This window comes from Neovison vison, chromosome 3 (assembly GCF_020171115.1).
Source record: "Neovison vison isolate M4711 chromosome 3, ASM_NN_V1, whole genome shotgun sequence".
NCBI classification, from domain to species: domain Eukaryota; kingdom Metazoa; phylum Chordata; class Mammalia; order Carnivora; family Mustelidae; genus Neogale; species Neogale vison.
In genome coordinates, this window is record NC_058093.1 from 123,874,755 (window position 1) to 123,897,707 (window position 22,953).

At 61.8% G+C, this 22,953-nt stretch overlaps 1 protein-coding gene across 1 annotated transcript in view; it reads right to left on the reverse strand.

Annotated features, from left to right (window-relative positions):
* The window catches only part of KCNG2 (potassium voltage-gated channel modifier subfamily G member 2), a 35,760-nt gene extending 15,064 nt beyond the window's left edge, over positions 1–20,696 (reverse strand). The window contains exons 1-7 of the mRNA XM_044244380.1: positions 20,549–20,696; positions 20,288–20,463; positions 15,664–15,784; positions 15,242–15,391; positions 8,751–8,869; positions 8,641–8,646; positions 7,830–8,435 (exon numbers count right to left, since the gene is read on the reverse strand). Coding sequence (XP_044100315.1) covers positions 7,830–8,435; positions 8,641–8,646; positions 8,751–8,869; positions 15,242–15,391; positions 15,664–15,784; positions 20,288–20,463; positions 20,549–20,696 — 1,326 coding nt within the window. The remainder of the gene's footprint in view (positions 1–7,829; positions 8,436–8,640; positions 8,647–8,750; positions 8,870–15,241; positions 15,392–15,663; positions 15,785–20,287; positions 20,464–20,548) is intronic.
* Positions 20,697–22,953: the final 2,257 nt, after the last annotated feature.

Below are 22,953 nucleotides of genomic sequence, written 5' to 3' on the forward strand. Positions count from 1 at the left end.
CAAAGCACCATCCACAGCAACTCGCAGGAAGGCCCCGATTCTTCTCGGCGGTTCTCACGCGTCTGCATGTCCGAGAGGAGGCGACGGGCTGGAAAGCAGGACGGCTTCGAGGCCTCCTCCAGGCGGTGGGCCCTGGGCCCTGTCCGTGTGCACGGTCGCGAACTTAATGAACACCCCGTTGGGCCTCTTATGATGCCCTTGGATAGACAATGGCAAAAAGAACCTCAGGACCGGGTCTCAGGTCTGCGCCAAAATGCTTGGAGTCGGCACTGCATCCAACAGAAGCCGGACAGACGGAAAACCACAGCTCTTCTCCAGTCTGAGAGGGGAATGACGCAGCCAAGGGCTGCCCCCAAGATCATGGACCCAACAGCCCCGCCAACGGGAGCGCGTCCTGCGCCGGGAACGAGCGCCGGGGCAGGAGACCCCGGACTGAGTCGATAACTTGCTGGATGCTCGGTGTGGACAAGTCTGAGAAGTGAAATTCCAGACGGTCCAGCCGTGGTGTGGCCCCAACATCTGTCCAGATTTACCTCCGGGAGCTCGACCACGTCCTCCAGAAGACACGCAGACGCCCAAAAGCCGAGAACAGCCTGTCTCAAGATCTATGTCATCGGGAAATGCTAATTTACTTTTTAAAAAGATCTGTGCAGTTGAGAGATGGAGAGAGAGGGGGAGGGCGCCTGAGGGGAGGGGCAGCGGGAGAGGGAAGCCCACGCAGACTCCCCGCTGCGCGTGAGGCCCGATGTGGGGCTTGACCCGCAACCCTGAGCTGCAGCCACGAGTGGGACACTCCCCCGACTGTGCCGCGGTCAGGGAGACTCACACGGAAGCAACACCAGACCCCGCCGCACACCTACCGGAAGGAGCAAACGCCAATATACCGACAGCGCTGCGTTCTGGAGAGGATGCCAAACCGCAGAAACCGTTACCGACGGCCGTGGGTGGGGGTGCAGAATGGGGACGCCTCGGCGGCTCTTCACAACGCACTGTTGGATCTCACAGCCGTGCTCCCCACGATCTCGCCACATGAACCGAAAACTTACATCCGCACAAAGGCCGGCCCACAACCGAGCGGCTTTCATAATCCCCAGAGCTCGGAACCAACCGGTGCCTTCAGGAGGCGAAGGACAAGCTGGTCGATCCAGACGACGGGACAGTGCCCAGCGGTGAAAAGGAACACGTGGTCGAGCCGAGAGAAGACAGAGGAGCCCTGAGTGAGTGACACTAAACAGAAGGAGCCAGTCTGAGAAGGCTGCGAACTGCGTGACTCCAGGCGTGCCGCGTTCTGGAAAAGGCAGAGCCGCGGACACAGCACACACCCGTGGTGGCCGGGACCTGGGGATCGGATGACTAGGTGGACCGCGTGGCAGACCACACGAGTTTTCGGGCAGCGAAGCCGTTGCAGAAGATGCAGTGGTGCCCACGCCGCTCCACATCTGTCCGAAGCCGCCGAAGAGACAGCACCGGGAGCAAGCCTGATGCCGGCTGTGGTCGACGATGCCGGGTCCGTGTCAGATCACCGACAGTGACAAGGGCACCACGCTGGGGCCAGCGGAGCCTGTGCATGTCAGGACAGGGGTCTAAGGAAATCTCTGCACCTTCCTCCCAGGTTTTCTGCGAGCCTGAAACTACTCTAAAAACTGGTTAAAAAAGTAGAATCTTGTAGCCTCTACTCTGGCCATTTGAGTACAACTCTTTCTCTTTTTCTCTTTTTCTTTTTCAGGCTGAAGCACAAATCTAAAACACCCCACCCCCGGCATTTTTTCTGTGCCCAATTCGTGCAGCAACGGAGGGAGAACGTCCTGACCTTTCAGTTCATCCCTTGGCCGTGCTGGCTGTTCCAGCGCCTGTGGCGGCCTCACCAAAGGGTCTCGCAGACGTGGGGCGTGGACCGCCGCTCCGGGCAGAGGGGCAGAGCCCGGTGCCGGGCCGGGGGTCGGGAGGAGCTGTAGCCGCGCTGCTGAGGAACCCGCTGGAGCGCCCGTCCCGCCCGGAGGCTCACCTGGCCCTTCCTGGCAGCCGTGGGCAACGACGTCCTCATCCCTCAGGACGGGAACACAGGGAGAGCCTGAACAGGCAGGCGTGTCTGACTCCTGCATGGGGCCTGGCTCACTGCATAAAATTTGCCCCTGGATTTTGCCGAAGACTGGATCACATCTTTGCAAACAGGAAAATAAACCAACCAAAGCCATTCTCTTTTTTGGGGGGCCCCGGAAGCTCCTCATCTTTCCTGCACCCACACATCTCTGCAGCCCCGGGGAAGCCCCCAACGGTCTGTCAGGTCTGGCTGCTAAGCACTGTCTCTCCTTCCTCCTTCCAGCCTCCCTGGGCCTGTGGCCGCCTGCCTGGGAGGTGTCCCAGCCCCTGCAGCAGCGGGAGCCCACGGCGCGCACGACATAGGCTGTTCACTGTGCAGCCATGTTTCCACAGGGAGCCCGGCTGTCCCCTGCAGGGCTGAGGTGGACACTGTGTGCTGAGCGTGCCCAGTGGCCTGTGGCCCCTGCCGACCACCCCTGCTCAGTGGCCCTAACCAGCGCTGCTTTCTCCTGCCAGCACGGACCGGAGAAGCTCCTCTAGAAGCTCAAGATGAGAACCTAAGTCCCCTGCGCAGACCGGGGACCCCCTACCTGCCGTCCGTGCGTGAGGCCCGTGCTCAGCTCGTGCTCAGGCTACTTGCTGTCCCCACAGTGGCGGCTGAAACCGCGCGTGTTACCCCTCATAGCTCTGGCCGCACGTCCAAGCCAGCGCTTTGGCCTGTGGTGAGGACCCGCCTCCTGGGTCACAGACAGCGTCTTCTCGCGGAGTCTTCCCAGGGGAGGGCCTGAGGGGTCCCTCTGGGACTCTTCTATAAGGACACGATCCCCTCACAGGGGCTCCGCCCTTGTGATCCCAGCACCTTCCAAGGCCTGACATCGTCACCTCCGCTTCAACTTACGGATCTGGGGGACAATTCTTGTCCTTCTGACGTGCAGGAATCACCCAGTCCCACAGCCCACAGTGTCACGCATCCTAGTGGCCGCTCTGCCATCCGAGGCCAAAGTCTCGCTGAGCCTTGACGAAGGAGACGCGGGAGACACTCCTGGTGGGACCCGTCAGAGGCAAAGTCCCCCCGCTGTGAGCCAGGGAACCAGACCTGTTGTGTCCCCCAAATACCGTGGAGGGCTGGCCACAGGACTGACGTTTCTGTCCAGCAGGAGGAAAGGGGAGACGGGCGCCCCACTCTCGTCGGTTCTGATTCTGTTTCTCCGGAAAACCCCAGCTCCCGAGCGAAGCTCTTGCTCTGAGAACCTGGCGAGACCCCACCCGTGTGTCGGGGGCCACACGCCACGGAAGCTCACTCCACAGCTTTTGATGCTGTCACCAACACTTCCTAGAGAATTCCAGGCTGAGCTCACAGTGGTGAAATCTGGAGCTGGTCGTACCGGTCTCGATTCGGTCGTGTGGGCTCTGAGGCGAAACACTGACTGAGGCCAGGACCAGCCCCGCGTTCGGGGAAGCGATGGCTTTGACAAGCGCAGCCTCCCTGGGACACCCTGTCCTCCGACAGTCCGTGTGTGGGACCCGTCTCCGCTGCCAGCTGCGGGGCGGCCGCTCAGCACCGTCTCCCGGCAACACCCCAGTGGCAGCCGCACAGAAGGGATGCGGCAAACAGTTCCTGTCCCGTCCTCCCGACAGCTCTGGGGCCTCTCCACGAAGCATGGAGCCTCTAGAACGGATGTCTCCCTTCGGTGTCGGACACTAGCCCACAGCCGGGCACAGCCTTGGTCTCTCCTGGCCACCTCAAGCATGCTGGGCCCCAGAGACACGTCACGCGGCCGTGGTGGCCTCGTTTTCTCCAGATCCAGCGAGCCCTGATGATCCCGCAATAATTAATTAGGGCGTGTGCTCACAAGGGGCCTCCACGAGGGGCAGGTGGGGCAGCGAGGGGCTGTCCTCTCCTTCCTAGAGCCCCCCCACCCCAAAGGTGAAGGCCACAGGCGGCCTCCAGCTCAGGGCTCCCACAGCGACACGGAGTGGGAGCTTGAAGTGACCCCCCGTGGGGGGCCGGAGTCTCCACCCTGAACAGTGGTGACCCCGCCTCACTCCGTGGGGCACACACCCCACACGCCGTCCGAGCACCTGGCATTAGAACATCAACCCATGTGCTGCGTGGAGCCCGTCCTGCGTGGCCACAAGGCGGCGGGGGCACCGCTGGGTTCCATTCCAGGCACCCAGGTGAAGTGAGTGTGCCTCCGTGTGCTCTGGCTTCAGTAAGGAGGGAATTCATTGTACCTCTCTGTGGCCACAGATGGCTACACTGTTAACGTTTGTCCCTGCAGGCAAGCTGGGACCACTGAGCAGACTGGCCTGAGGCCTGGCCGCAAGAAGTCTGGGGTTCAGGATGCCACCGACATGCGGCGCTGGGATGAGCCCGGCTCACGGTGGGAGCACAGGGGAGCCGACCATGAGGGGCCTCCTGGGAGGGCAGCGTGGGTCCTCCAGGTGGGGACCAAGAAGCTGGCAGCCATGGGCCTGGGGCGGGCACGGGGCACGGAGGGGACGGGGCTGGGTGCACCCCGAGACGCCTGGAAGCAGGGGAGCCGCTTTCTTGGGTTCTCGAGATCTGCTGGAGAGACAAGGCACGTGTTGCCCACGGATGGTTTCGGACTGGAGCGTGTTCGCCGGTGTCCTAGGCAGCTCTGACTTCCCGCTACACACACCGGCGCCCGACACAAGGTCTCCACTCCCTACCTACGGGCCGTCACCCCCGAGCGAGATCACGGTTCTTCCCTGCAGATGCCGCGGGGGACAGGTCTGACGATACGGCACTGAGGTACCGCGTCTCACGGTTTCCTCACAGGAGGGGGATTTCTCACGGAAAGGAGAGGCATCTTACGACGGGATGGTCTGAGGTTGCGGCGCACAGGCCAGCTCCCAGCCCCCTGGGGACGGCCCTGGATCAGGGGCCCATAGTCGTCTGTGTCCTCCCGAGAGGGAGGCCTGAGAGCCGCAGGCAGAGGAAGGAGCCACAAGGAGGGCAGAACACCGGGGCTGGGAGCACGCCCGTCCTGACGGCTGGAAGGCCAGCAGGCAGAGCGCGGCGCCCTCCCTGGGTCCCGGCCAGGCCCAGCGCCAGGATCGTGCGGGGAGATGCGTGGGAGCCTCCACCAGGCGGTCCGTGGCGTTTGCTCCAGTGGCGCCGGGAACACGGTGACCCACGATGTGGCTCCCGCCGGAGTCAGCGGTCAGGAGCTCCCGGGGACGGCACCTGCCGGCACAGGCTCCTGCGAGCAGCCTAACCGTGCACACGGCGGCCTCAGAAGGGTGGGTTTCCGGGGTGGGCGCTCAGCCCTGAGGGCGCTCCGGCCCCACGGCTCAGAGCTGGAGGAGACAGAGAAGGGCCCTCGGGTCCCTGGGGGCATTCACAGCCCGGGGGGTTGGGGGGGGCACACGTTGTGGGCAGAACGATACTTAAACTTTAAAAAGAAATCTTTTAGCCACTTTAAAAATTGGAAATCACATACAGATATTATTGTAGCCCTGTGACTTTCAAGTTAAATTCTACTGGAAAAACCCCAACAAGAAAGTACTAAAAGGCTCCGAAGTTTCTTTCCTTCTGCCTCCACCCCATCTGCCTCGTTGCTGGAAAGAGTCAATGGTGTAGCCAGTGCAGAAAACAGTAAGGAGGTTTCCCAAACAAGGAAACACAGAATTACGATATGATCCTACAAGCCCACGCCTGGATGTTTACCCAAAATAATGAAGGACAAGGACTCAAGCAGGGGTTTTGATACGGGGTCACGCCAGCATCCTGCGCCATGGGCCGGAGGGTTAGCAACCCGAGTGTCCACAGACAGAGGGACGAATGAGAAGATGTGGTGTATGTGTAACAGGGAAATACTACTCAGCCTTCAACGGGGAGGAAATTCTGCACCTGCTGGGACACGGGCGAACCTAAAGGACGTATGTTCAGTGACGGAAGTCAGCCGCAAGCATAAGTCCGGTGGGGTTCCGCTTGTGTGCGGTCCTGAAGGAGTCGCAGTCGTCAAGACAGAGGGTAGATGCTGGGTGCCAGGCGCTGGGGGAGGAGGGGTCCGTTTAATGGGGGCAGACTCCCAGTTTGGGAAGATGAGAAGGTTCTGGCCGTGGCGGTGGCCGTAATGACACAATGTGCGTACTTCGTCCAGATGCTGGTCGGCTCTGGGCAGGTTTCCCCTGAGACGGCCATGAGCGACACCTGCTCTTTACTCAGCAGCTGGTCTGTGCGGGGGGCCAGATGCCCCACAGCTGTCTGTCCCCAGGCAAGGGGCGCACACGACACAGTCCAGCATGTGCTCACCGACACTGGGATTCTTCCTCTGTAATCCCACAATTGACGGGACGAGGCAGTGCCTGGCCAGCGTGAAGTGATGTTTCAGGAAGTGGGGGGCAGGGTCTGAGGGGCTCGAACTGGGGGAGGCACGGAGGCCGGCGGGCGTCCGAGGACTGCGCAGGGGCCAGCTTGACTCCCGAGAGGACGTCAGGAACGAGGCAACCCTGACTCCTCCGGCGTCCCGACTCTTCTATGTACATGGGTCCCCTCTGCGTACTGCCCGGGGTTACTATGGTTCAGAAAATCCAAACACGGCAAGTGGCTTTCTGAAGCAGAACCCGAAACCAGAGCTAAGACCCCTGGAGGCAGACACCCAACGGCAAAGGGAACCGACCTCCTGAAATTCACGTTGAAACTGACTCTGCTGTCCGGGTGGCCAGGCTCCCGGTCAGCCGGCTGCTGTTTCGGGGGAGGATGCTGGCCTTCATCTCATCACTGTGACTCTGGATAAGGGGTGACCCCACCACCTGTGCTCCAGGCTGACCTCCTGACCTCTGAGGGGCTCCGAGGCTTTGATCTCGAGCTCTCTGCCCAAGGAAGGTGCTCCGAAGCCTCGGCCCAGCCCCTGGAATGGGAAAGCTGGGGACCGTGGAGGGTTTATACCCTCCCGAGAAGGAAACATTGGAATGCTCGACTCTGCCCTCCAAACGCCACAGGACCCTCTTGTCCTCCAGCGCTGCTGCCCCAGACAGCACACACTCCAGGCCTTTCTGGAATGTCCCCTGGGTTTTCCGTGGCGCATTCAGTGCATAACTGCTGACTCACGTTGGGCAACATCCAAACTGGGAACATTTCTGGCCACATGTGCAGGCATTCTCACAGGCCAAACTGGGACAAAGTGTACCACTGTGCCCAGCCCCTCAGCACAGCCAACCCTGGGTTTGTCTGAGCAGACCCAGGCCTGGCTTCAGTGTCCCTCCTGAATGTGAGGTCGTGTCCCCTTGGTTCAAGACCCAGGACTAGAGGCTAGAGCACACGACTGCCTAGGCCTTGATGATCCCGCATATTTGGCTGCAAGTCATCGGGGCCGCTGGCCGCAGGCTGGAGAGGCTCCGGGAAGGGCTGCTCACTGAGGAGACGCAGCCTCACGCTCTCGGGCTGTGTGACCCTGGCCCAGCCACCCTGACGGCAGCGCCTCCTCCAGAAGGCTCACTCTGGGGGCTCTGGACCAGAGCAGGAGACGGTGGGCCCGGATCCCAGGGAGTCTGCGCCGGCCGGGGGGAGGGGTTCGGAACCAGCACTCAGTTGGCTCTCCCTTGGCCTAGCTGCCTCCAGGTCCCAGCCGTCCCCACCCTCTGTCCTGGCCACAACCAACCCAGCGGGGCACCAGCAGGCCCTCCGCAGGCCCAGGTCCGCCCCCCACGCCCTGCACCCTGGGGCCGTCGCAGTCTGCGCCCCACCCCCCACCCCCCACCGGCTCCCATCCCCCATCGCCGTCCCGCCCCGGCCGCCCCGCCCCGGCCGCCCCGCTCACCCGCTCCTCCTCCGCGCGGATGTCCGGCATGGTGCTCAGGCAGAGGCCGACCGCCGTGGCAGCCACGAAGGCGACGGACACGCAGGCGAAGAGCTTGCTGGCGGGTCCGGAGCGCGGGTCGTCCAGGAGGTCCCGCAGGCGCCGGTGTGGCCCCGCGTCCCCCGCGCTCCCCGGCGGCCCCGCGCGCGCCTCGGCCGCCTCCTCCTCGCGGCGGCGCAGACGGCGCAGGCAGCAGCGCTCCAGCCGGGCCTCGTCGATGCCCCAGTAGGCCAGCTCGTCGCGGAAGGCCAGCGCGCAGGGGCCGCGCAACAGCCGCAGCTTGCCGGCCCGCAGCAGCGCCACGATGGCGCGGAAGGCGCACGGGCTGCGGTCGAAGAAGAACTCGTCACGGCCGGCGTCGTAGTCGTCGCAGACGCGCAGGACCTCGTCGCGGCCGCGGCAGGCCCGCAGGCGCTCCAGGCGCGCGAGGGGACAGCGCGCCAGCGCCGCCCAGGCCAGGCGCACCCTGCAGCCGCCCACGTTGATGATGACCACGCGCCGGCCGCCCGCGGGCTCGGGGAGCCGCGCCATGGCCCCCGGCGTCCGGCCGGACTCGGGTCGCAGCGCCTGCGAAGGAACGGAGGGGTCAGGGCGCGCGCGGGGGGGATCTGGCCTGGGAAGAAGCGAGATTGTCCCACCTGCACGGAACCGCGGAGCGGACCCCTTCAGGCCCCGCAGGCCCGCTTAGGTGGTGCCCTCCTGTCAATTCACCTCCCCGGGAGGAGGGCAGTGGCCAAGGGTGGGCCACCGACCTGATGCCCCGCAGGCTCACCGGCTCCTGGAATAAAAGTCAAGGGGGAAAGACGGAGGGGATGTCTTCATCAAGCTGTGGGGCTCTGGAAGGGGAGCTGGAGGCTGATCGAGGTTGAATCCTGTGTGTACTCGGCCGTCAGCGGCACGGGGTGGACACGTGTGCCGGACACCTGACACGGAGGACGTGGCTCCTTGGCGTGCCAGTTTGGGGGACAGAGAGCCCAGCACCCCCAGCTGCAAGGTGGGGTCTATAGGAGAAATAAGAGGGTGCTCTGGAGGGCACCCAGAAAGGTCTGGAGAGCCAGGAGAGTGTCTCAGAGGCAAGGAGTTGGGGAAAAGTGGAAGTCGTTGTGTGGAAGGAACGAGGTTTCACTTACTGGAAAGCAGTCATCATTTGGGTCCCGGGAACTTGCTGCCAAGACTTCCTGTTGCTCCCCCAAATCAAAGACTCAGAGGAGTGAGGAGCTCTGGGAGTTCCCCGCCCCACCCCACCCCACCTCCCCCAGGCTCCCAGACAGAACCTCCTTCCTGAGGTCACAAGGCATCTGCTCTCCCAACAGCAGGAAACAGCAGCGATTTGTCAGGGAAGACTTGCGGGGGTGGCGTGTGGCCCTCACGGGGACACCGTCCCGAGTGCCCAGAGCCCCGTGAGGCTGACGTGGACCAACGGCTGCAGCTCCTGGGAAGGTGCTGAAGGTCCCGCGCCCCAGAGGGAAGCACCGCACACCCTCCCCCGGCATTGCGGAACCCGAAGCAGTTTCTGCTGGGAATACCTGCGTCCGGTCTCACCACGAGGAACAGAGAACTAACCCAGCTTACGTGACACGCACGTGTGGAAGCCTGGCTGGGCTGCCCGGGGCTTCGGTCCCTCCCCCTCCCCCCCCACCCCTTCTGAGTCCCATACTAAGTCCGTGGAATGGGATGAGGGAGTCGTTTTGTAGCTAAATCAGGTGCGTGCTCCCAAGTGCCCGTCAGTGCACAGGGGTTGAAAGATCTGGGTAATCTGCCGGACCCCAGGACTTCTGGAAACCGTGATTCCAGAACATACATGTAGAACATACATGTTCCACAGAACATGCATGTTCCCTCCAGAACGTACCTGTAGAAATAGAAGTACAAGTTACCCCTCACTTTACAAGTGTTCTCAGTCGACTTCTTGCTCACTCGGGAGGCCACACTGTCACTTCCAAGCACCTTGAACACATCCCCACTCCCAACACAAACACAACAGTCCGTAAGCGCAGCTGGTTTTAAGAGGACGGACGGCTCAATAGAAAAATGAGCAAAAGCCACCAAGTTTACAGGAAAGGAAAAAATAGCCTTTCCACATATGAAGAGCTATGCAGCCTCATTCATGACCAAAGAGCGCTCTCTGGTCCCCACGAGGCAGCGTGTGTGAATGGGGGAGGAAGTCTGATCTCTCTGTTGTCAAGCTGTGGGGTCTGTCAGACTCGTTCCCTTCTCACGGACCGTCAGTTGGTCCAACTGTTCTGGCAGCAGCCGAGGGTGTGAACCCCGGGGACCTTCGCTAGGCCACGCGCTCAGGAAAAGGGTAAACTAGAAAAAACTCCATCTGCTGGTGTGGGAAGCCCATGAGATTTCTTGGCCAGGCTCTGGGCGCAGAAGGAGAGCATGGACCTCAGCGCCCGCCGTCACAGTCGTTGGGGGCTGGGATTTCGGTCTGTGAAACTCCAAGTGCAGATTCGATCGCGCACGGAAGGTGGTTTCGGGTCGGCACTGTCCCCACGGCCCGTGTTAGAGCCGCACACCTCCGTCCACTGCTGCGGTCCTCAACCTGACACACGCGGCGTTTGGCGGGGCTGGGGCCACTGTTTGCGCTGGTGACTGACAGCCTTGGGCGGGGAGCACGGGGGCCGCTGACCCTGGGATGCACAGGACGTCCCCAGAACCCAGGGTGGGAAGCAGCCCAGGTGTCCACAGTGCCACGGCTCTTGCGGGAGCAGCTCCCGCATCCAGCCTTGTGGGATTCCCACAGTTGGAGCCTCAGTGACGATGAAGTGACAAAGCAAAATGATGAAACACACAGGACTACAACCCTCAGAGCAAGAAGCGGCAGGCACCTGAGGGGTAAGAGAGGGCCCTAGGGTCTTTAGATAATAGAGCTTCCAAACACACACAAAGATGTGAAAGAAGGGGTTAGAGACATCACGGAGAAAAGAGACCAGGCGGAGCGAAACAAGAAACAGCGGCCCTGGGCCCACATCCCCCTGGACCTATCTCTCCTGGTCCCCAAGTCTCCCTGGGCCCACGTCCCCGGGGACCCATGTTCCCCTGGGCCCTGGGTCTCCCTGGTTTTGTGTTCGCCTGGACCCCGCCTCCCGTGGGTCTGTGCCCACGCTGGGTAGACTCCTAGCTGTCCGTGCCTGGGTCTCTGTGCCTGCGTCCCCCTGGCCGCCGGGGCCCGCCCTGCCCGCCCAGCACAGACCAAAGATGCTTGAGGCTCAGCGTCTGCAGGGCACCTCTCTAGGTCAGAGAGGCGGGGGTGAGAGGCCCCCAGAGCTCCCCAGTCCTGCGAGGGGTCTCCCTGGCTGACCCACTCTGCCTTCTTCTCCTGGTCACTCGGCACTGGTGCTCCTGGGGTGGCTTCCTGGGGAAGCCCGGGGAGGCTTCTGCATCCCTCCGTCCGGTCTGCTTGAGGAACTGAGCTCAGACATCTGGGGAGTGTGAGGCTGTGTGTGTGGAGCCCGCAGTTCCCAGAACTTTAAAGGGCCAGAAAGATGCAAGGAACAGCGTCTAGAAGAGAACGTCATCAGCGGCTTCACGCGTGCGCGTCTGTGTCACCAACGTTACTCAAAGCCTCTGATGCATCAGGCTCTTACATTCTGGAATGGAACCTCCTGCTTCTTGTAGGGAGAAAAGGGACTTAGAGCCACTCTCTTGGGCTGCTTGACTGAGTTTTTCTTTCTTTCTTTTTTTAAAAAGATTCTATTTGCTAGAGAGAGACAGACAGAGTGAGCGCAAGCAGAAGGTGTGAAGGAGAAGCAGGCTCCATCCCAGGACCCGAGCTCAAAGGCAGACACTTCACCGACCGCGCTCCCCAGACGTCCCTCGGCTGGGTCTTGCAGAGAAATTACTGCTCTTTTATGACATGGTCTCTGAACCTCGGTGCTCACTTCTGCCCTGGCGAATACCTGCCTCCCCCATGTAATTTGTCCAAAGTGGGATGCTTAGAAGGCACAGGGTGCTGTGAATGACGGCGGGGGCCCAGAGTCAACTGAGAGGGATGTCACCCTGCCCCAGAAGGGCAGAAGTGGGGTCCCGCAGGGGGCCTGAGTAGGGGCCGGCACCCGCTGGCCTTCATGCCGTCTGCCAACTACTCCGGGGACGGCGGGTGTGACGGCTCTCAGTCCCTAAGCACCTCTCCTGGCCCTGCCTACAGAAACCAGGACCAGAAGAGCAGGGTGGGGTGGGGGAGGAGGAGGAAGCCTGACCGGGGGGGCACTAGGAGCTGGGGTGGGGTGTCTGAGGACAGGGACAGCCGCTCGGGTGACCGTCGAGGGCCTGCCGGGTCTAGGATTGCCATGAATCCTTTGTCACGGGTGGGCACCGACCCTTGGGGGCAGGTTCGGGGGCTCACTTTGCAGACTGCAAACCGTGTATCCCGGGGCGGGGTGCGGCTGCACTGCGGGGTCAAGGAGCTGGGGAGCTTGCCGGTCCCCCACACCCCTTCCTTTCTGATTCTTGCTGATTCACCCAGGACGCAACATGTCCTGCTAACCTGTCTGCCTCCCTCCGTTTGTCTGGGATGGTGTTTGGCTGGGCTGGGAGCTCCTTGGGTGAAGTGGGAGCCCACAGCACCGGCAGGCGGAGCCACATCGCCCCGAAGCACCATCGGGATGCGAGGGAGAGCCCCGTTCTCTGCGTCCTGGCCCTTCTGCCGTGGCCGGCCACCCCTCGTGCAGCTGTGAGCCCTCCCCTCCGGCAGGGGTGAGCCTGCTGCTCGCGGCTCCTTGACAGGCAGACACCTCTGGGTTCCTCCTGGACCTAGAGAGCCCCACCGACCGTCCCCAAGGCTCCCCCTGGTGTTCCTCGAGGTGACGGGAATCTGACTCCTTCTCATTTGCGAAGACAGTGCCCTGAGACCCGAGAGCACTCCCCTGGCCGTCCGCGTGTGTTGTGGGACAGGTAAGGCGACCTCTACCTCCTCGCTTTGAAGTCCACGTGTATTTCCGAACGCGCATAACAGGGCTCCGAGCTAGCGCATCTGGGGCCACGGGGCAGTGGGGGCTGGGCTCTGGGTGAGGCCCAGATGGCGGGCGCTGCTGGGGTGCTCGGTGGCCGTCCTCGGGAGGCGCTTGGCCAGGGGCGCTCCGCCACACCCTAACCCTAACCCTGATGCTGGTCTGTGATGTCACACGAGGAAGCCGCACCCGCGACCTTCCGCCCGCGTCCGCACACACTCCCAACGCTGACTTCGGAACCAAACGCCATTTGTTCACTGTGCACAGCTCGCAGATTCCTGAGGGATGAGGTCTGAGTCGCCCTCTTAGGGCATTTTGTAGGACCAGACACACAAGGTTGGGAGCTGGATGAAGAGGACCCGTCTGTCCGGAGGTCTCCCCGGAGCGGTGTCCGCCTGTGGGAAGGAACGCCGCATCTGGGCGCAGGAGGGAATGAGTGCTTGTCCCCGACCCCCTTGCCGTCAGCACCGAGCCAGCTCCATGCCGGCCGGTGGTCCCGATCTTGCAAACTTCTGAACCCCTCCAGGCTGACGCCCGTGTCTGATGTCCTGGGGAATTCCCGACTCGTGTGGATAGGCGCAGTGTCCACCGCTGAACGCCTCTGGTCTGAGCCTCCGTCCTCTCCCGCTGGAGAGCCTCATCCTCTCCTGGCCGGTCTCCCTACTTGCCCCTGCACCCAGCACTGCAGCCAGGGAGGCTCGCGAGGCCTGGCAGTCAGCCTCCGACCACACCTCCCCGCTGTCTGCTCCCCGGACGGAGGTCTGGCCCGTGCGGTGTCCCCCCACCCCCCACGTCCTCCGGCCCCTCGCCTCCCTTGAGATCCGCCTCGTCCCTCAGCTCTCGCCACACCGCACACCCCGGCCTTCCCCGGCTCCCGCCTGCCGAGGGCTTCCCTCTGCTCCCAGGCGAGCAGGCAGTGTGCTCGCTTGCTTTAGCCGCTGACCGTTTTCTTTCTGCTGCTGCTGGGACAGGGGCTCCGCGAGGGAACGGCTGCCATCTTGTGCCCACAGACGTATCAAACACCCCAACACGGTCCCCGGAGTGTGGCGGGTGGTCAGGCAGTCCTCGCCGAAGGGACAAGCTAGGGACGCATGGGCCTCAGACGTGCCCCAGATGTTGCCGGCCCATGTGCCCCGCGCGTCGCGTGGCCCCCGATGGGTGGCAAGGCATGAGTGTAGCTGGGTGTGGTCTGGCCCGTGGCCCAGCACATAGGAGGTTTCTGGTGGACCTGGTCCAGGGGCCCAAGAACACAGCCCGCGTGACTTCCCCTGAAGCAATGGCCGGAGCCCACGACCTGAAGCAGAGGCCCAGGAAGACCGAGTCAGGCTCCGCAGGCCAAGACGGCTCCCGCGGCCCTGCTCCCGATCGCTCTGCCGTCCTCACGCCAAGATGGCAGTCTGGCTCCGACGTGCCGTGGCCCACCCTGGCTGCGGACCCCTCGTGGGTGTGGGAGGACCAGGGCGGCCGTGACCCCGTCGGGACACAGCCGCCAGCCCCAGTGATCTGCCTGCCCCTCAAGAGCCGGCGGTCTCGGCAGTCGGTGCCTGGGACATGTCCTCTTCATGAACTAACGTCTGCCTCTCGGGGGTGACTCAGCACGTCCCGGCTGGGCTCACCCTCCTGGGGGTGACGCAATGTCACAGAAGTAGAGCAGAGACAACGCTGGATACAAGCTGTTCCTCAGGGAGCGAAGTGCTCAGACCATCCCGCTGGGCGCCAGGACCCCTGTGGCCTGGGCCGCAGCCTCTGGGAGGGCACTTCCTCTGTGAGTCTTGTCACTGAGGGACGGTCTGCTTGGTGGTAGCCACGGGGACTTGTGATCCCCTCGGTTCCCGCCCCCACGTGGGACAGCATGATGACGGCCTGGCTGAGCTCCCACGCCAAGAGCCGTTAAGGCCCACGGAAGTCACAGATCCCACGCCATGAACGGCAGCAGCGGCCTCGTAAGCACGGGAACACCCGTGTGAATGTGCGGGACGGTCTGGCCGCCCTCGGCCCGTGCCGACGCACGATGTGTGTTCTCGGTGCCCTGCCCTGTTTCTGGGCCTTCTGGCTAGGACCGGGGCGGCACCTGCTCTCAGCAGGGTGGACATCCTGGGGAGACAGTACCCCGGATGGAGGGCTGAAGCTGGAGGTGGACGGGACCGCATGCGTCCAGTGAGGCACAGTAGCGGAGGCCCAGCGACGCGGTTTCTGAGGACAGGCCTTCCGCCGGCTCCCACCTGTCGGACCCTCGCGTGGGGCCGGGGGCCAGGACGACACGGGGAGCCGCACGAGGCTTCCTGACCACCAGACGTCGGGCGGGTCAGAAGCTCCAGCTCTCAGCCACCGCGGCTGAGGATGGAGCACAGACAGGCTGTCCACGCCGGGCCAGACAGACATCCGTGCCATGTGCGGCAGTCACGTGCCCCGCAGAACCTGCGATCCCCACGCCGGGGACGGGAGGGCTCGGGGGCTCTCGGAGCTGCCACAAGCGCCGCACACTCACTGTCCTGCCCGGCTGTGCCTGGGTCCCCGTCTCTGGCTGGGCCGCGGCGCGGGGAGTGGCAGCTGGGGAGCGACCCCTGTCTGCGAGCCCGGAGGGGGCTCCGCTAACAGTGGGCACCAGGAGGCCAGGGCGGTGTCTGCCTTGCGTCACCGCCTGACCCCAAGCCTAGAACACCACCGGCACTTGGCAGGTGCTCACGAGCAGTGTCTGAGTCCTGGGGGAAGGAGCGGAGGCCGAGGGGGAGCCGGAGCGGGGGACGCGCGTCTGAGTAGGCCCACGGGGTTTCGTGCCTGCGGCCGCGCGACCACCAACCCCCAGTCATCGAGGGCTCGGGGGACTCCGGGGCACTCACAGTCTGAGCTGAGGTCACTCAGAGTGTCTGCGGGTGCCTGCGGGGCCGCTGTGTACACGGCGGCCACCGTCCTCGCGTCCTGCCAGACCCCCGTGGCCCAGGGACGCGGCACCATCTGCGGCTGGAGGCGGGGGCTGGCCATCACGCTCGGTCTGGGACGCCCACCGTCGGCGGTGCCCGGCTGAGACCCGGCTCCCACCGGGCTCCTTTGGACCACGGCACGAGGGAAGACGCGAGAAAGCCAGACACCCACACGGAGCTGCCGGGGCGTCGGCACCGCGGGGAGGACACGGGGCGTCCTGGCGAGGAGGACGCTCTGAGCTGTGTGGGCTCCGCATCACAGCCCAGGGCCGCACCGCAGGTGCCGGAGGCCATTAATGCGGCGACCGCAGGCTCTGCTGCTCCCGCCTCCGTCTGGTTCGGGAGTCTTGGCAGAGCCGCTCCCTCCCTGCTCCTCCCCTCAGGCCGCCGTGGCCAGTGGCCAGCAGCGTCTGTCCATGGAGCATCCGTCCGGCTCTCCCTGCCGGGTCTTCTCCAGGCACAGGCTCGCTCTGTGGTCTCCAAGCGGGCCCGTGTCCACGAGACAGACCGTGGGCCCGGCCCTGGGACAGCAGGGGAACGTGGTCCCAACAGAACAGGTGCGGCCCACCCACAGGCCGGCGGCTGCTGCTGCGGGTTCCCACCTCCGAACAAGCAGGACAGGAGGGACGGAGAAGACCCCCCGCAGTTAGAAACAACGAGCTGAAAGTCAGTAATTTCAGGTAAAACGTGGCTCTTCAGAGATTTTCAGTCTCAAAAATGAGTGCTCACTAGGGTCATGCCTGCAATTCTGGTTCTGCTGAAAGACTTCACTCGACAGAGTCAGAGGGAGCACACACGGGGGCAGCGGCAGAGGAGAAGGGGGCGTCTGCTGAGCAAGGAGCCCTTTGTAGGGCCGATCCCGGGACCCCGGGACCACAACTGGAGTCAAAGGCAGACGCTTCACCATCGGAGCCCCCCAGGCGCCCCTGATTTTTTAAACTCACATGCGTTCAATTATTTTCTTTTGAAATGGGTTTATTCTGTGCCAAAGCAACACAAGAGGCTTCTCCCGCGTGTATGTGAACGGAACTGAAAACGTGCTGATTATACCCATTTTTAGCCATGTTGTGGATAGAAAAACTGGTTATTATTTCTGAGTTATGACTTATGGGAACCACATATAATCTCCAAACCTGTTAGACCTGGAATTTGGTAACTAAAGCAAGGATGTGCAGCAGAGTGTGCTCACGTGCACACAGACCGCAGTGCGTGGAGCGAGGGTCACTCTCCCTGCAGAGACCCCAGGGCCTGTCCCCAGTCTGCCCCGTGCACGCCTGCAGCCCAGTCTCACCGCTGCCACGCCCGGGGCGCCTGACGCCCGCCCCCGTAACCCCAGTGAACACCAGCCCCACCCCGTCCTCTGGTCAAGCTCAGGAGTGGTGGGGGCGCCTGGTCGGCTCAGCTCAGGACGCCTGTGACTCTCCATCTCAGGACAGTGAGTTGAGCCCCCTTTGCTTACATAAAGAAGTTAATAAACTTAAGAAACCCAGAACCCCAGGAGCGGCCTCTGGACGGACAGGCTGCAGCCCTCCCGGACAGGCTCGTCGGCTCTTCGATCGGCACTGGGAGCCGGGCGCTCACCTGGGCCGTTCCTCATCCTGGGGACGGCTCGGGGCGCGGGGGGACCACACTCTGTGCGACTGCACCCAGGCTGCGGGGCCTCTGGTTATCTCCAGGGTTTGGACACGCCTGCTACAGATGTTCCCGTAAAGTGTATCTTCCCCTCTGGGTTAAGTGCCAGGGGAGCCAACGTTTCCACTTGGACTTGGGGGGAAGCTCACGGTCTTTGCGTCTAATGGTTCCAGTCCTGTTTGTTAAGAAGACCATCTCTTCTTCGTGGACGCGTTCTGAGTCCCCTCCAGACCCAGTCGGAGGGGACCTGGGAGGTTCAGTTGCTGAAACTCTTGGTTTAGGCTCAGGTGGCGAGATCGAGCCCGGTGGAGGCTGCCCTCGATCTCTGTCTGCCCCTCCGCTTCCTGCTCTCGCTCTCTCTAAGAGCAGTCAATCTTAGAAAGACAATAGTAAAGACAACCCCTTCCCCCAGACCCAGCTGGGCCCATTGTGTGCCTCCTCACGGGTCTTCTGTTCCGTCCCGTGGGGTGTGCCGGTGTCTGCCGCTGGCACGTGGGGCTCGTCTCCGGACCCGCTCTCCAGCCTCTGCCCTTCATTCTTTCCAAGACGGCCTTTACTGATTCGAGTCCTTCACCTCCCCACGTGCGTTCCAGAATACGTTTCTCTTTATTTACAAAAATCACCTCACTGAGGACTTTGGAGGACCTGTATGGACCTCAAGTCTGCTTTCAACCGGTCAGACTCGACCCTGTCGGAGCTCCCCGGGCCCACACGGAGCATGGCCGTGTCGCCAAGCCTTGAGTCTCAGCCTCTCGAGTGTCCCTCTCTGCCCTGCCCTTCGCGTCTGGCCCTTGTCTGCTTTATCAAATACAAAATACAGCCGCGTCAGCTTCCCTTCGGCGGGTGTTTGTGTGACACGTGGCCGCCGGCTCCTGTCGTTACACTGAAGGGCCTTTCTTGCAGACAAATGCATCTGGGTCCAGTTTTCCACCCAGTCTGCCAATCTCTGCCTGTTAACTGGTATTTGTTTTCTTTGTACCATTTATGCTTTTAAAAAAAAATCGTTCTTTTTTTTTTTTTTTTTAATTAAGAAGCTCTACATCTGGGACGCCTGGGTGGCTCAGTGGGTTGAGCGGCTGCCTTCGGCTCGGGTCATGATCCCAGCGTCCAGGGATCGAGTCCCGCATCGGGCTCTGCTCAGCGGGAGCCTGCTTCTCCGTCTGTCTCTGCCTGCCTCTCTGTGTGCCTGTGCTCGCTCTCTCTCCCTCTCTCTGACAAATAAATAAATAAAATCTTAAAAAAAAAAAAAAAAGAAGCAGCTCTCCACCGAACAAGGGGCTTGAACTCACGACCCTGAGACCAAGAGTCATCAGCTCCACTGACTGAGCCAGCCAGGGCCCTTGCACCATGTACGCTTCATGTAGTTGTCTTTTAAGGGTTCGCTTGTTCATTTAAGGTGGGCAGAGGGAGAGCAGGAGGGAGAGAAGCAGAGCCCTACCCAGCGTGCAGCCCGGCGCGGGGCTGAGGTCACGGCTTGAGCCCGAAGCAGAGGGGGAGGCTTCACGGGTGGAGCCCCCAGGTGCCCCTGTGCATGGGCCTCGCATGTGCGCTGGAACTCTCCGTGGACCCGTCGCGGTGTTTCCGAGTGTTTCGGTGGCTGGTTCGGACCCTGCACTATGTGCACACGACTTGTCAGCTCCACAGCTGGTGCGGAGCTCAGTCCCCGACCGTCCCCTACATGCCCGTGCCACACCTGGCGGACAGCTGTCCACGGTCTTCGAGGGGCTTTAGAAGCACGTGGGCAGCCGTCCGGTTTCCTCTCCCGCCATCGAACATCGCTTCGGAAGCCCCAGGCAAGCAGCAAAGCCGCCACATATGCCCGCGCTCACTCCCCACATCCTCCCCCCGGGGCCCCTCAGCCCTCTGCCTCTTCCAAGAACTTGCAGTCAGCGTGTGCTGGAGGGGACGGGTCTGCCGGCAACAATTCTCTTAGTCCGGGTATCCTGAGAATGTCTTGATTTCACCTCATTCCTGAAGGTGTTTTTGCTGAATGTGAGATTCTGAGCTGATACAAATTGTCCTAAACCGAGCCCTTAAATCTCGTCTCACTTCCTCTGGCCTCATGGCTTCCGAAGAGAAATTTCCTGCCGTTTGAACTGTTTCCCTCCAGGTAAGGCACGTTTTATCTCTACCTGCTTTCCAGATTTTTAGTTTCCTAGTTTTTAGACATTTGACTATGGTGTGTCTTGGTGTGGACCGTTTAGTACTCATTCAGCTTCTTGAATCTGTAGACTTGTGTCTTTTGCTAATTTTTAAGTCGTTATTTCCCCAAGAACTTTCCGCCCCGCTGTCCTTCCCCTCCCGGACTCGGACGACGCGGACGCTGGCTCTTGTTACGGCCGCTGCGTCTCGGAGCCGCCGTCCGTGTTACCCCGTCTCTGTCCTCCCCGCCCTTCAGACGGCCCGGCTCGCCGTCCAGACTCTTTCCTCGGTCCTTCTCACTGGTGCTTGAATGTATCCACTGCGTCTTTTTGTCACTTATTGTATTTTTCAGTTCTAAAGTTTCTAGTTTCTTCTCCCTCATACCTGCTCTTCCTTCACTGAGATGCTCTGTCTTTGCTAAAGCTCAGTTTTCTTGTCTGTGTCAAGCATGTTTGTCGTTGCTCATTGATGCGCTTTTACGACGGCAGCTTAATTAATTCTAACGTGTCTGTCGTCTTGATGTCGTTGTCTCATGCTTGTCCTCTGCTGGGTTTGAACCGTCTTGGCTCTTGGTATGAGGACTGATTCTCCAAAGAAACCTGGAGATTTGGGGTGTGATGTTATGGGACTCTGGATCTTACTTAAAACTTCTGTTGCAGCCTCTCAGAACAGAATGAACACATCTGGCGTAGCTCCTAAGATCATACAGCCAAACACCCTCTCTTTCTAGGGAAAATGCTCTTAGCCAGCAGGGACGGGCCCTTCCCACGTGAGCTGCATCTCGCAGGAAGTGCCGGTCCCCGAGGGGAGGCTGGCAGCGTCCGGGTGAGATCCGTGCCTTGTGACCTGCGCTTCTGTGAGCGACGCGGCAGTCCCGGGCGAAGCGGTGCGCAGGGACGGGTCCTACGGCCGACGCGTGACACGCGTGAACAGAGGGTGATGAGTCTGTAGAGACGCAGAAACAAAAGAGAGACACAGAGAAGAGGGACAACCGTTTGCCATCCCCGGGGGGCGGGCATCTGCCCGGCACCGGCCACGCAGTCGTCATGAGGGTGGATGTGGCTCCACGATGGGTGCCTTGGGTTCACCCTGAGTCCCGTCACACAACGTGGCGTGGCCCCTGACATCCTGGCCTCGAGCACGACGCGGCGTGCAGCGGCCAGCACTGCCACAGCCATCGTGCTCTGCCCGAGTGACGCAGAGACCCACGTCCCCGTGTCCAGAGAACCTGGGGGTGACCTGCTCGCACAGAAGCGTGAGCAGAGGCCATTCTGAGGAGAACTCCTTGGCTTCTTCGTGGAGTCAGGGACGTGGGAAATCAAAACGTGGAGGAATGTCCTAGAATCAGGGTTCAAAGAGCTTGAGATAACCGACCGATGAAGTTGTAGACATGATTGATTTTACCCGAAACAGCGACAGAAGACGGTCTGGTGACCGCTGGGGAAATCTGCAGCTGGACGCGATACAGCCATGATTGTTAATCTTCAGTGTTACATGCACGCGGTCCCAGAGGGAAGGGCCTTGTTTTGGGGACACATAGTAACTGTTTAGGGATAAGATGCCTCGATTCCCGGAGGCTGCTTCCAAGGTGGGTCGTTATTTCACGGGAACGCGAACGCGCAGACGGCCGGGTCTTCACCGGGCGACTCCTTCAACTTTTGGTGTGTTTGAGACTTTTCCCTTAAAAAAAGCTGGAAAATAACAGCAACAAACCCCGAAACAAAACTCTATGCCAACACACGTAACTCTCCTGCTGCGATGCTGTGTTGGGTGTCCACGCCCTGACCACCTGCCTGGCGCTGCGCTGTCCTCCTCCCCAGCTGCTCAGTGTGATGGCACCGGCCACCGCTGAGGCCTTGGCTAGGGCCTGGGCACCCTGGACGCTCTGACGTATGCGGGGCTGCTGGGTCGTGTGTCCGTCACAGAGACCACACGGGGCCTGACCACAACGGACAGAGGAGTCTGTAAAACACGTCGACACTGATGTGCCCGTTACTCACTCACGGATGCGGCCTGCTCGGCCCCCGTCCGCCCGCGGGTGTCCTCATGGACGTGCGCTTCTAAAGCGACTGCAGCAGATTTGGGTTTTGTTCTGTAAGTTCAGGGCTCCCGCTTTCTCAGTCCCCGAACACCACTAAGATGCGGGCGTTGGAAGACAAACAGAACCGCAGGGGCCGCACCAGCAGCCGCATCAAGGTGCAGCGAGAGACCTAGGTCGGACGCCAAGAAACCCTGAGCCAGTCGTGGAGGCTGAGAAACACGGAGACGCCACGGCAAGGGAAACTCACACGCTATCCCTCTCCGCCGGTTTTTACGGGAAATGAAGCTTCCACCTTCCCAGCCGGAGGGTGAATCCTGGCTCGCAGCCGAACGCCGACGAAAGGCCTGGCCAGATCCTACACTGTAGCTCACGGCTGACCTGCCCCCGCTCGGGAGCCAGAGCAGGCACTTGGGGGCCGTGAAGAGGGGAGACGTCTGAGTGTGCAAAGCTACTGGGACCACCATGTGCTGCGCCCAGCAGGACTCTGGGCACCTCGGCGGGAAAGCCTGAGGACTGAGTGGGGGGAGGGGAGGTGTCCTGGTGCCCCTGGTGTGCGTCTGGGGCCCACCGCCCACATCCCTCCGGGTCTCAGGGTCCAGGTAGCAAACTGAGGGCTGAATAAGATAATCTCTAGCTCTCTTCCAGATTTAAGGTCTGTAAGTGCCAGGTGAGAGTGGCCAGGAAGGGAGGGGCGGGATTCCGGAGAGCAGCAGGGATGGGCTGCAAAGTAGCAGCCAAGACTGGACAGGGGAGGCCCAGGCTGGTGTGGGAGAGCCCGCAGAGCTATGGAGGGACAGCCTGGGGGCAGGTGAACGACCCCCGGGGGGCGGCTGTGGGACTGGGGTCCCTGCAGCTGGAGCTGGGAGGGAGCCGGTGACACCGTCCCCCTGCGTCGGTGAGCACCTAGACCCCTGTACAGCCTTCCGTCCAGAATCTTGGGGCGAAGCTCAAAGAATCAGCAGCTCACAGGTCTGCTCCGTGAGGGTCCCGTGAAGGGCGAGGCAGGCTCCGGGGGACTCACAGGACAAAGGACAGGCCTGGGGGACAGTGGACACAGGCTCTCTGGGGTCCCCCAGGTCGTCAGTGTGCCGCTATCCCACTCCTCAGTTAGAACTCGGGGGGCCCCCTTGGCCGTCCCCCGCTGGCCTCCCAGAGCAACCGCAGGAGCTCCTGGGGGACGGGCCCCTGAAGCCGCCGGGCTCAGGGGCTCGTCCCTGGGTTCTGTCCCCAGAGTTCACCCTCCTTCATCGAAGCTCCGCGGACGTCCGAGTGTTTATGGTGTCATAAGCCGAGACTCTTTAAATGAGTCGGTTTCAGGGAAAAGCTCTTCCCGTTTCCTCCCAGTGGGGTGTGGGGGGCAGGCACGCGTCTTACCTCAGGTCGGTGTCCCCGCG